General features: G+C 34.0%; 1 protein-coding gene across 1 annotated transcript in view; it reads left to right on the forward strand.

The window, feature by feature from the left end:
• Nucleotides 1-4412, forward strand: part of LOC134841654 (uncharacterized) — a 66618-nt gene extending 62206 nt beyond the window's left edge. The window contains exons 3-5 of the mRNA XM_063857688.1: nt 2623-2778; nt 3091-3455; nt 3876-4412. Coding sequence (XP_063713758.1) covers nt 2623-2778; nt 3091-3455; nt 3876-4167 — 813 coding nt within the window. The 3' untranslated portion in view covers nt 4168-4412. The remainder of the gene's footprint in view (nt 1-2622; nt 2779-3090; nt 3456-3875) is intronic.
• Nucleotides 4413-12078: the final 7666 nt, after the last annotated feature.

Genomic DNA, 12078 nt, shown 5'->3' on the forward strand with positions numbered 1-12078 from the left:
GATTCCGCTCACAAGTATCTGTAATGTTAAACTTTGTCGGCTGATTATTTTGTCGCTGATTACGCAACCAGCAAATATAGCGACCTGCAATCAGTAAAAAGAGAAAAGAACGATAATATTGTAATTACAATTTTACTTTTAGCAAAATTATAATTAAATTTAAGCGCCAATTAGAAGTTTAAACGATTTATAATCCATTATAATGATAACATTTTTGGTGACATTTTAAAAATTATAATCAATTATAATTTTTCCGAAAATCTTTTTTAATATCTTAGAATTTATTATAACCTATTATAATAGATTATGATCCCTTTTTCTATCAAAATAATATTTCACAGGAAAAATCAATTATAATGGATAATATTTTAGCTATTCTGCATGAAAACACAATAAAAATCAGCAAGACGTAAGAACCAGTAAACCTATCTAGGGGCGGATCTAGGATTTTCGCGAGTGGAGTCTCCTAAGAACTATAAAGCTTGACAAGATTAGTTCCAAGCCTTCCAAGGCATTAAAAAGACACTGTTTTGGTCAAATTTTATGCGGCGCAGGCAAATTTTTGAAAAAAAAACGGGCCAAAAAAGGCGTTTTTTGGAAAAATTTGTTCAAAAAATTGTTTTTTTTTGGCGCCCCCCTGAGCAAAAAGTGGATATCTGAAAACAGTGGGCGACTTCAAAATAGTGGGGGTTCTCAAAATAGTGGGGGGAAAATGGGGAGACCTTTTGGGTTGGCAGGGGGTCAAATCCCTGAGGGGAGTGGGGTGTCCCCACCGACGCCCCCTTCCTAAATCCGCTGGTGGCTATAAGTACAAAATTACAGTTTCTTGTAGTTCGGTAACCAACTGAAAAGCTTACAAAACAAAACAAAACTAAAACGAAATCAGGCGATATCGTTTGTTGAAAAATAATGGATTATAATCCATTATAATGAATTATAGTTCGAAAAAATTTGAGAAAAAAAAACTTCCATAAAATAATCGATAATCGATTAAAATGATTTTTTTTAACATTTGAGTCCCTTTTTAATCAATTATAAACAGTTCTTTTTGAAATTTTTGGAGACTGGCAATAAAAATATTTTTTAATCTATAATTTTCTCTTTTTGCTAAGTGCGGGGATTGCTCAAATATAGCAAAAAGATCAAAGAAAACAAGCAATGTTTCAGATTCTGCAACAAATAAGATTTCAGCCTGTTGCGTAATTTAATTAAAGTTCACCAAATACACAACTTGAGTTTGTATAAATTTTTAAAAAGATTTTCTCCTCAAATGCTCGAAACAATTTATTTACACTAAAAAATAACTCTGATCCATTTAAAATGACCTAAAATGCAGAAAATCTTATGTTTTTTACTCGATTTCATGTTTTTCTGTTCTCATTTTTTTCGCGTGTTCAAAATCGACCAGCTTTGCCTAAAAAGCACACAAGAACTCACTCTTATCTCGATACTTACTCTGCTCAGCAACAAAAAAATATCTTTGATGTAATTCCGTCACAATATAAAAAAAATTTGCCTCTGACTTTGTGACTGAAAAGTATGATAAAAATTTATTGTAGCAGTGTTGAAATTTTAAGTGTGAAAAAAAATAAATTCTTACATTTGCCATCAACGAAAACATATCACAAGCTTTTAAAAGCTTGTAAATGATTTGAACGTCATTTCTTGACAAAAATCAGAAACATTCTTGATTCTGGATTTGTAGTCCTAAAAGTAAATTGAGACCATACATAGTTTGACCTGTAATTGCTTAAAACTTTTCATTTTTTTCGGATTCATTTATTTTTATTCTATTAGGGTAAGGGTAAATCATAAGTTTTTGAAGCCAGTCAACCGATATGCTCAATACCAGGTGCAGATCTAGGAGTTTTCCGCGCAAGGGGCGAACGAAAAATCAAAATTTCTGTCGAGATTGACAAAAAAATAATTTACATAAAAATCTGCGCCATCAGAAACGCTGTTTGAACAAAACTCAAGGCAAAATTTTCAAAAACAAAACAATATAAATTCATTTACGACAGTTTTTGGAGAAATACCGGACCCCCACTCCACAAGTGAAAAAGTGCAGCAGAAGATATTAATGGCAAACTGAGGAGCAGCGGTGGAGTGGGTCAGTCGAAATCGAAAACTCAGTGGCTCGAGGCGCACCATGGCCCACCATCAGATAAATCTTAATAATCTCAAATGAAAAACCAAAAAAAAAATACACGAATGTCCTAAATCAGGCAAATACAGAATGCTCTATAAAGAGTTGAATAGCTCGTAAATCATTCCTCTACCTCATAGAAAATTTTCTTAGTTTGGCACCGGATTTAAGTCTTCCACCTCACGCAATATCGAGTACAAACTGATTTTGCATTTTGACACATTTCAAACTGGAATGATTTCTGGGCCGGATTAAATCACCACTTACACTAACCGCTTATAGAATATTGAAAACTTGGCGCACCTTGGTTTTCCCAAACTGACCAAGTCAATTTCTAAATAAAATATATATATATATATTTTCGATTTATGATCACAGCATCGGCATCTTCTATCAAACTTTTGTGTTTTTGTATGAACAACATGAGGTCTTTGAAAGCTATTTTAATAAGTCATTTTTGGCGTTTTTTGTTTCAGTTGAAGGTTGAAATCACGTATGAGAAGCGCAACTCGGCCAATCAGACTGAGATGGCGCCCATACCCAATGTAACACTGGCTAGTGAGGACATACACGCCACTCATGAAGAAAGAGCTCCCATACTCTCAGGCCCATCATCCAGACGAAGCTCACAGGTGCCAGAACAGTAATGACTAAACCAATAGCTTAAGCATATGCGTTGTACCATTTTATTGCACCTAGAAATAATTCTCGCCACCTTTTGCAATACGCAAGAGACAATATAGTAGAACAGGACAGAACGAAGTCGAAATACTAGGAAGGCTTTTCAAGACTTAAAATTTGCTCAAAATACTTCAATTAAAAACTTAGAGGCGGAGGGGGGGGGGGGGGGTTGGTGAGCTAATTCAGAAGTATTAAACTGATTGATTTTCATGCCCTGTATCGAGCTTAATCTAGAGCTTACATAAGATATGTAATATTTCCAGCAGGTGGCGCGAACCCTTGCTGAAGACCTGGTAGCCGAAAGCGACGGTTTGGAGCACAGGGCCGAAGGCTCTAGCAAACGGGTCAGTCTGGTCACTGAAACAGCTGCGGTGATTCAAAATCCAGAGCCCATTCAAGAGATGAAAGAAGTAAGGGGAATGGAGTCCACTTTGAGACTGCATCGAGAGAATAAGTCGGCCTCCAGTTTGACTACAATGGATGGGGGAATCATCGTTGAGGAGGAAGAAGAGAAAACAGGGAGCACCTGTAAACCAGATTCGCTGTCGGCTGGCAACTCAAAAGGGCTGGATTGGGGCAAATGCACTAAATTCGGACCTATTCAAGCTGCTAGGAACTTGATCAACAGGTAAGTTATTTATGAATTTATCAACTGTACTAAACAGGAAATGCGATAACTTTGAAAAAAAGTTGTAAATTACAAGAGTAACCTCTCGAAAAAATTCATTATAATTGATTATAACCGGTTATAAGGAATTATATTGGCATAAAAATGACAGACATATAATGCATTTTTAATGGATTATAATCGATTATAATCGTTTATAATGGATTATATTGATATAAAAAATAATGGATTATAATCCATTTTTGATGGATTATAATCGATTATTTTTGTAATTTTATAGATGATGACTATAAAACGACAAAATATCGATTATTATCCATGGAACTCCAGTGCGGGGTTTCATTCGAAGATAGTTGTGAATGGAAAAATGAGTTCTGATTTTACCTCATTGATGATAATGAGAGAATATCTTATGTTCAGGTTCAGTAATCTCAACTATGAGAAGAAGTTGACCGTTCTGTTCATATGTGTGGGGGTGGCGTTCACCCTCCTCACCATTCCCGACGTCATCCTGCAGACGATGGACACACTGCACTCGGAAACAGACTCCTGGAGGGCAACATTCAACACCCTGCAACCTATTCTGCAGACAGTGTTCTGCTGCAACTTCACTATCAACCCATTTATATACTACACTATGAATAGCTACTTCAGAACTAGGGTGATGAACCTGATCAACTTCAGGTGCTCCAATTGGAACAACAGCGACTGAACTATTTCCTGCTAATCAGAATTCTGAGATGAAAACCTGGAAAAAATGGAATGAAGTGTGAACGAAATCGAAAGAAAATGTCAAAAGACATCTCAAAAGTACCTGAAAAGTAAACTGAGTAAAACTTCAAAACTGTAAGTCAGAAGGTAGGACGTCTGAACGTCTGAAGAAAATTAATTAAAAAGTGCTCAAAATCTGTGGAAAAACGAACCATAAAAGTTTAGCACGACTTGAGTTTTACTTGGTCACCGTATTCTCTTTAAAACTATAATACCGTTTAACTGATTTCATCAGCCTGAAATTTTTAAAGGTTGAAACTGAATTTTTTTGAGGTTAAATTTCTGATAAGCTTCCCTATGTTGGTTATAATGGAGATTTTAAGTTAGACTTCATTTTCCCAAAACTTTTAGATTTTTAGACAAATTTGCCAAGTGCAATGAAAAAAGTCAATTTTTATTTAAACAAATATTTAGCAAAATATGATCCATCAAAACAAGATCGCGAAAGACGGTGAAATCAACGACTTGGTTTTGGTAAAATTTTTCGCAGTTAAAACTGTGGTTTTTGAAATTCTCTGAGGATATTTGAAAGGCTATATAGTCTGTCTAAGCATAGTCCGTTTTTTTTCTTTTCCCCATTTTCTAAACTAAACTATTTTGTTGAGCGAGGCTTTTTGTGCGACTCAAGGACAATTTGTTACTTCTAGAACTTAAACATCAATCACTATATTGCAGCTGTAATAGACCTGAAGTTAGAGGTCAAGTGAGATACCTCGTCCTCGCACACTATCACTTCCATGGCAGGGGACAGATTACACTATCTGACGATCTATAAGTGACCACCTGACCGCTATGCTAAGTGCCTCTATGCTAGTAGGCAAATATTTTTTTCAGTCATTTAGTTTTTGGGTTGATTTTTAGATTAAATGAAAACCCGTCATCTTCATTTTGAGCGAAAAAATTGCAAAAAACAGTCAGGATAAATACTCAACCACGATCTTGGTATATGATTACTATCAGTTCTAATGAAACATTTCGTGACAAAAAATTAAACAAAAATGCTTGTATCACTGCGCAGTCTTAAAAGTTCTAACTGCTTTTTAAACTCTACGGAGTAGTGTTTGCTTGAAAAACTGAAAAAAAATTTCAAAACAATTGAAAAATTTCAGTTTGAGATTTTAAAAAATTATCCCCCACAAGCTATGTTAAGTACCAAGTATCATATTTCGCATTTAACAAAGTATAAAATAGGAACGATTTTTGAGGCGCCGATAAAATCTTCGCTGACGAGTTAATAGCACGGAATAAATCGCACGTTATTTGCCCCAAAGTAGGCAAATTGGCGATCTGTAAGCCACCACAATTTAACAAAAATGATCACAGATAAAAACTGTTTTATTCACTGACTTACGCTCATGACAACAATATCTTTCAATTTGCGCAGAAAGTTTTCTTCGAACAATGTCTAGTGAAAAAAATACCCCGATCACGAATATTTCGTCTTTGAAAGTCAGAACAATTATTGCGTCATTATGTTCGAAAGTCGGGAAAGAAACGCAAATAAAAATTGTAGCTTTTGATTTCCCGCAAACATGTTATGACGTTTTCTGATTGTGAAAATGATTGATTAAACAAAATGCCGGGCCTAAAAACACATACAAGATAATGAAATTTGTTTTCCGCAAAACTGCATTTTGTATGCCCAGCGCCGTTATCCCAGTTAAAAAATTGCTGTACTTTTTTCTACATGTTTTTGCGTGTTTTAAAATACGGTGTTTTTATCAGACTTTCTTCAGAATAGAAAAACCGTTTTAAGAAAAAAATGAAAAAATAGCAGCATAAGATTCAATTTGAATGAAAAACGAGTTAACTTACACTCAGGGTCTTTTTCTAATAGAACTGCTTGTAACAAGCACAGTAAAAAATTTTACGTACCAAATTGAAAATTTTGATGTCTTCAATTGAAAAATTAAAAAAAAATGAATGTAATAAATATTTCACATGAAAGTTTAAAATTCTAATTTTGGCAGTTTGATCGACTACAATTTGGGTACTCTGCATACCTTCAAATACAATGCTCGGGGCGTAATTATGAAAAATCCACGCTTAAAGTATTTCAAAGTAGAATTTGGGAGAGCTAATTAATCCCAATGATTGTTCCGACTTCCGAAGAAAACGGATTAGTTATGCTTGCGTCAATTTTTTTATTCAGTCAATTTTCAATTTTTTATCTAATATCTAAGCAATCTTGATCAAAATTTTTTTATCATCTGAAAAATATTGTCATCTGGAGCTCAAACACAAAAAAAATTACCTGTGATCTTTTCTTGTAGAGTTATGGGGGTTTGAAAATTGCTAATTTGGCCAAATTGCAATATAATTAGCGCGCAAAATATATTATGTTCTTAAACTGTAAGTAATCGGCAGATTAATGCGTTCCGCCTTGAATTGAGGCAAATCATTTGGTCTTATTATTCGTTCAGACACTAAATATGAAGGGCACGAAAATTCAATGTATTTAATAAACGCAATATTTTCACAATGATAAAAAATGATGTATCAAGTCACGTTAAAACATTCAAAAAATATCTGGATTCTTACGCTTTCAATCATTGAACCACTTACAACAAAAGCCCGCTTTAGATGTTAAAAGTTTTTTTTATAGAACAGTGAGTTAATTTGTGGAAAGAGACCATGCGAGATGACAAAAAACGACGTGCACGTGACTTAAGTCTTGCTTATCAATAAACTAACCCTAAAAAAGAATTATTTAATTTATTATTTGATTCTTAATGAATAAATTATTCATAAAATAAACAAAGCTCAAAGTATGAAGTTTTCCATATGGTATTTTCGTGAAAGTATGTGTATAGTCCAATAGACCGATGTTCACTTTTTATTTCTAATTTTTTTCTCTAGATTTATTTTCGCTCAAACACAAATCAGTGAAAAAATGGTGCACTAAATATAATATTTTGATTCTGTAGTTTAGGTATAATTGTGGAAGTTCTGTCATGTCAATGTGAACAGTGTTTTTACGGTATTTTACATTGTATCATAATTATCGCTTAAACGTGCATTGACTATCTTGATAGCGAAGTTGCTATTTATCGGATCTTTTTAACTATTGCAAAAAATGGTGCTTCGTTACAAGGTACAAAATTCGCATTTGCTTAATCGTTGAACTGTTTCTTTATAGGGGTGGCAATTCGTTGGTAAAAACCAAAGGTGGGGAACTAAACAAATAGTTCAAGAGATCCCAAATATCAAAGTAAAAGTAATTCTGTATAGTAGTTGAAAATACTAAATTGATGTTTTATGTGATAGCTTTTTGAATCAGAATAAAGAATTTTTATAATTTGTATTATCGAAATTTGGCTGGCGAACAAGTCATAGCTGGAAGAACGGTTAGATCGGGTTATATGAAGTTCCTCCATATTAAACTTCCTCCTTGTTAAGCTCATCGCTATTTACTTAGCTCAGCGCTGCGCCTAAAAAACTCAGGTGCCTAATTATCAACCCGGATAATAAGACCCGGATAATAAATTTCAAAAATATTTTTCATGCCACAATTCGAACCTTCTTCAATAATTCCCCAAACCCCTCCCCCTCCCCCCAATAACACGGCACCTGAGATCAGTTGAATCTGAGTGACAGAAGATCATAACTACATTCACCAAGTTGAATCTGAAACCCTTAAACTCTGCAGGGGCGTTAGCTTGGTCCTTAGAAGCTGCTAATCCTTTTGCACTATTGCGGCCAGCCAAGACTGTTCACAATTTTTTGCCGACACATTTCACAAGATCTTCTCTAATGAAATAGTGATATCGTTGCTATTCTCAAAATATGATGCTCTAGAGGAGTTAATACCATAAGAGGAGTTTGGACACTTGGAAAACATAGAGGCAAAAAAATGGTACGTTTATTCAAATAATTGAACGCTGCGTCTCAAAGAGCAGAACAGTGCTTTAAAACTATTGATACCAGAATCGCATTTTTCCTAACTTCCTCAATCAGCCCGCTCTACCTTCGAAACAAATTAGTTCAAAAATTTGTTATCAATTTTTTCTAATATATTTGATGAACTATTTCTGTGGGCTTTCATTTGAGTTAATTAATTCCATGAGCTATTTCCCAGGGACGAAGAAAAAATCGACTCGATTTGCGTTATTACCATCTAGCATGCTCAATTAATTATTCAGAAGGAATAGTATTCTAAAAAGATATGATGATAACGATAGTATGTAGCAATAGACCAAATTTTGGCAAAAGAATGAGATGATTTGGAGTGCATCAGTTTTGAAAAGCTATCGCAAGTTTCATAAATGGCTTCCAATTTCGAACCAGTTTGTTCTAACGTTCCTGAAGAAAAAGTGTTGTATCTTGCAGTGGCCTAATTTGAAATGGTAATTTACGTTAGCAAGGGTGAATAGGGACTTTATTCCCAATTTTCCCTCATTGTCTCATTCGTGAATAAATTATCTCTTATCCACGGACAATCGCTTAATGATCATAATCCCTTCATAGATAAAGGGTAATTAGCCGAGGTACAATCCTGGAAATGTTCCCTAAAATATTGCATGCATGCCTGTCATATTAAAACAGCTATAAGTTACCGGTTTCTCTTGTTCACTTATCATATTGGGGCAAGTTTTAGGTTTGAATCACAAATGAATGGGCAAAAAAATTGCAATTTTTTAATGTGCTTTTAGTTTTGTTCGACCGGTGGTCCGCATTTGACCTTGAACTGCCTCCAATTAAAAGAAACATTCGATATTGTCCTCAAGACACTAGGAAACAGAAACAATAAAAAAGCGTATAAATATAATGGTCAAGTGGGGGAGCTGAACAGCACCATGCGGTAACTCAATATGAGACTATTAACTTAGAAACTGAGCAATATATATACTGCCTGAGGCACCACAAGGTACAAATTAATCAGGCATGACTACCAAGACTACAATGGCAATAGGTAAGAACAGAGAGCGTGTTCACTGTTAATAAAAGAGCGTGTTCTACTTTTTGTGGAGAAGAAAAGATATTTATAAATATAATAAAGCAAAATCTCAAACCCCACGGACAGAAAAGCATGTCTTCACGTTTAGTGTCAGTCAAGGAAAAAGCACGATAATTTGCAATCATGTACCCAGGTTGACCTCCATGCAAATATATGCCTATCATACAGTTTTTATGGGAAAAAACTTTCACAATTTACATGCATTTTCGAAAAATTAAAAAACTTTGATATGGTTTCTGCAGCTATTCGAATTCATCAAAATCTTCTGGAACTTGAAAAAATTATAATTTTTATACTTTACCTAAAATATTTTCCAGGAATCCAGTAAATTAGAATTTAGGTACTTCAAAATTAATTGATCTCTTTTTTCAATGACAGCACTTAATTTCCAGATAAACCATCTTTTAGACAGAAAAACATGCTTATCATACTATTTCTTTATAAAAAATTTTACTGTTCAAACTTTTTTCAAAACAAAATTCAAAAACTCAGATGACGAAAACTTATATTGGACAAAAAAACAACCTTGCTCGTATCAGGGCGAGACCCTGAATGTTCCGAGTGCCTTTTACGGTCTATGGAGCAGTAATAACATGAAAAAATTAAATGTAACAAAAAAAAATGATTTTTTTTTTATTTTGGGATTTTTTTGTGTGAAAACCATCCCCCCACACGCCATATAAAATACAAAATGGTAAATTTCGCTCATAGTAGCAGATATGGCAAAAAAACTTCCTTCAACCAATATAGAACAATTTCTACGACGGACTAAATCTCCGCTTACGCGTTAATAGTGCGAAAGATATTAAGCGTTATTTGTCCCAAATTGTCTTAAATGGTAATCTTTAAATCCCAATAACTTAACGAAAAATGATCACAAATTTTCGAATTTAAGCTCAAAACAACAATAAATTTTGAATGATGTTTTTAAAAAAATTGGTCAAAAATGGCTAGTTAAAATGTCTAAATTTGTCTGAAAAACCACCCCACGCAGAAATATTCTCTGTAATAACATGAAAAACTTAAAGGTCGAAAAAAATAAAACTAAGCTTTTTTTTTTAAAATGAGGTGTTTGTAAAATCATCCCCCCACACGCCATTTTAAGTTTAAAATGATAAATTTTGCTCCTAATAACAAATCAATTATGGCATATAAGCTTCCGGCTCTTTTCCAGTTTCCCACCCCCTCGTAAAATTTCAAAATAAAAAAGTTCAAAAATTGTTCACACAGCATTGTACATGCTAAAATTGCTGTACAAATTTGTTCACTTGTTCACGCTGACACGTTTTAACGCAGTTTATAACATGAAGAGTCATTTTAAATAGACTTTCATACATTGAATTTCAGAAAGTTACAAAGGGGGGGGGGACTGGAAAAGAGCCAAGCTTCCTTGAACCAATTCGGAAACGACTTCCATTGAGGATTAAATCTCCGCTTACGCATTAATAGCCCGAAATATATTGCGCGTTAATTGTCCTAAGTCGGCCAAAATGGCAATTACTAAACCCCCATAACTTTACAAAAAAGGATCACATTTGAAATATCTTTTCAAATTTAAGCTCAAGACAACAATAGTTTTCGATTGATATAAAAAAATTTTGTCAAAAACGACTAGTTGAAAAATCAAAGTTGTCTGAAGAAAAAAAAATCACCCCGCGCACAAATATATTCCGTACTTTCGTTAGGAAAGTCGGAACAATAATGAGACAGTTGCTTCGCAGGGTGCTTAGAAAATTCCAACCGCAGTTTGTTTGCTGAGAATATTTGGAAATTTCAAGAAAATTTTTCAAACCGAGTTTTTTGTTCGACTTTTCCAAAACGTTTTTTGTTTTTTTTTCTCGTCAGCAACCTAAATCTTAACTTTGTATGTTTTTACTTTTCCGTGAAATTTAACCCCTAATATTTTGGTTACATTTACAATTAGTATTAAAAATTTTCGGCTGTCTCAAATCTGAAGCGAACAAGACTGCTCGTATGAGGGCAAAGCCCTCAATGTTCCGGCTGCCTTTCAAGGTCTGTGGAGCAGGATTAACATAAAAAAGTTGAGCGTAAAAAATAAAACGAAAAGAAAAAAAGATAAAATTTTGAGATTTTTTGTGAAAGTCACCCGCCACACGACAAATGAACTACAATGAGATAGTTTTCGCTCCTAGTAACCAATCAAACTTGACAAACAGCAAGCTTCCTATGGCAAGTTTATGGCGAGCTTCCTTTAATTAATTTGGAACAATTTCTAAGAGGGATTAAATATCTGCTTACGCGTTAATAGCGCGAGAAATTCTGAGCGTTAATTGTCCCAAATGGTCTTAAAAGCCGATCTTTAAACCCCAATAACTTAACAAAAAAGGATCACAGGTGAAATATTTTTTCGAATTTAAGCTCAAAATAATAAATTTTGACTAATATTTTTTAAGAAAATTGTCAAAAATGGCTAGTTAAAATGTCTAAATTTGTCTGAAAAACCACCCCGAGCACAAATATTCTCGAATATCTCCTCATTTTCTTTAGTTTTCTCCATTGTTTAACGATGACACTCCTAATGGGTAAAATATTGCTCCATACACCTCACTCTCACCATGTGGTGGTAGTGAGTAGACCACCTAAGATAGAGGACGTTATACCTTATTATTATTAATGTTAGAGATCAATTGAATAACACTAATTAAAGACCTGTCAATCACGTTGATTGTTCTAACAACTTGATGGTGCTAAAAACTGAGACTCACTCTTCGTTAACTATTGAGAGATTATAGTTATCTTCTATTCTTTGATCCATATTTACTTATTAAACTTTACTTTTAATTCAACTAAATTATTAGTCTAGTTTTCAGATAAGATTTAGGGATTATCACATGGCGCAGCCAGCAGGTTCTTCTTCTGAAGATAGGACGGAAC

Source organism: Symsagittifera roscoffensis, chromosome 3 (assembly GCF_963678635.1).
Source record: "Symsagittifera roscoffensis chromosome 3, txSymRosc1.1, whole genome shotgun sequence".
NCBI lineage: Eukaryota > Metazoa > Xenacoelomorpha > Acoela > Convolutidae > Symsagittifera > Symsagittifera roscoffensis.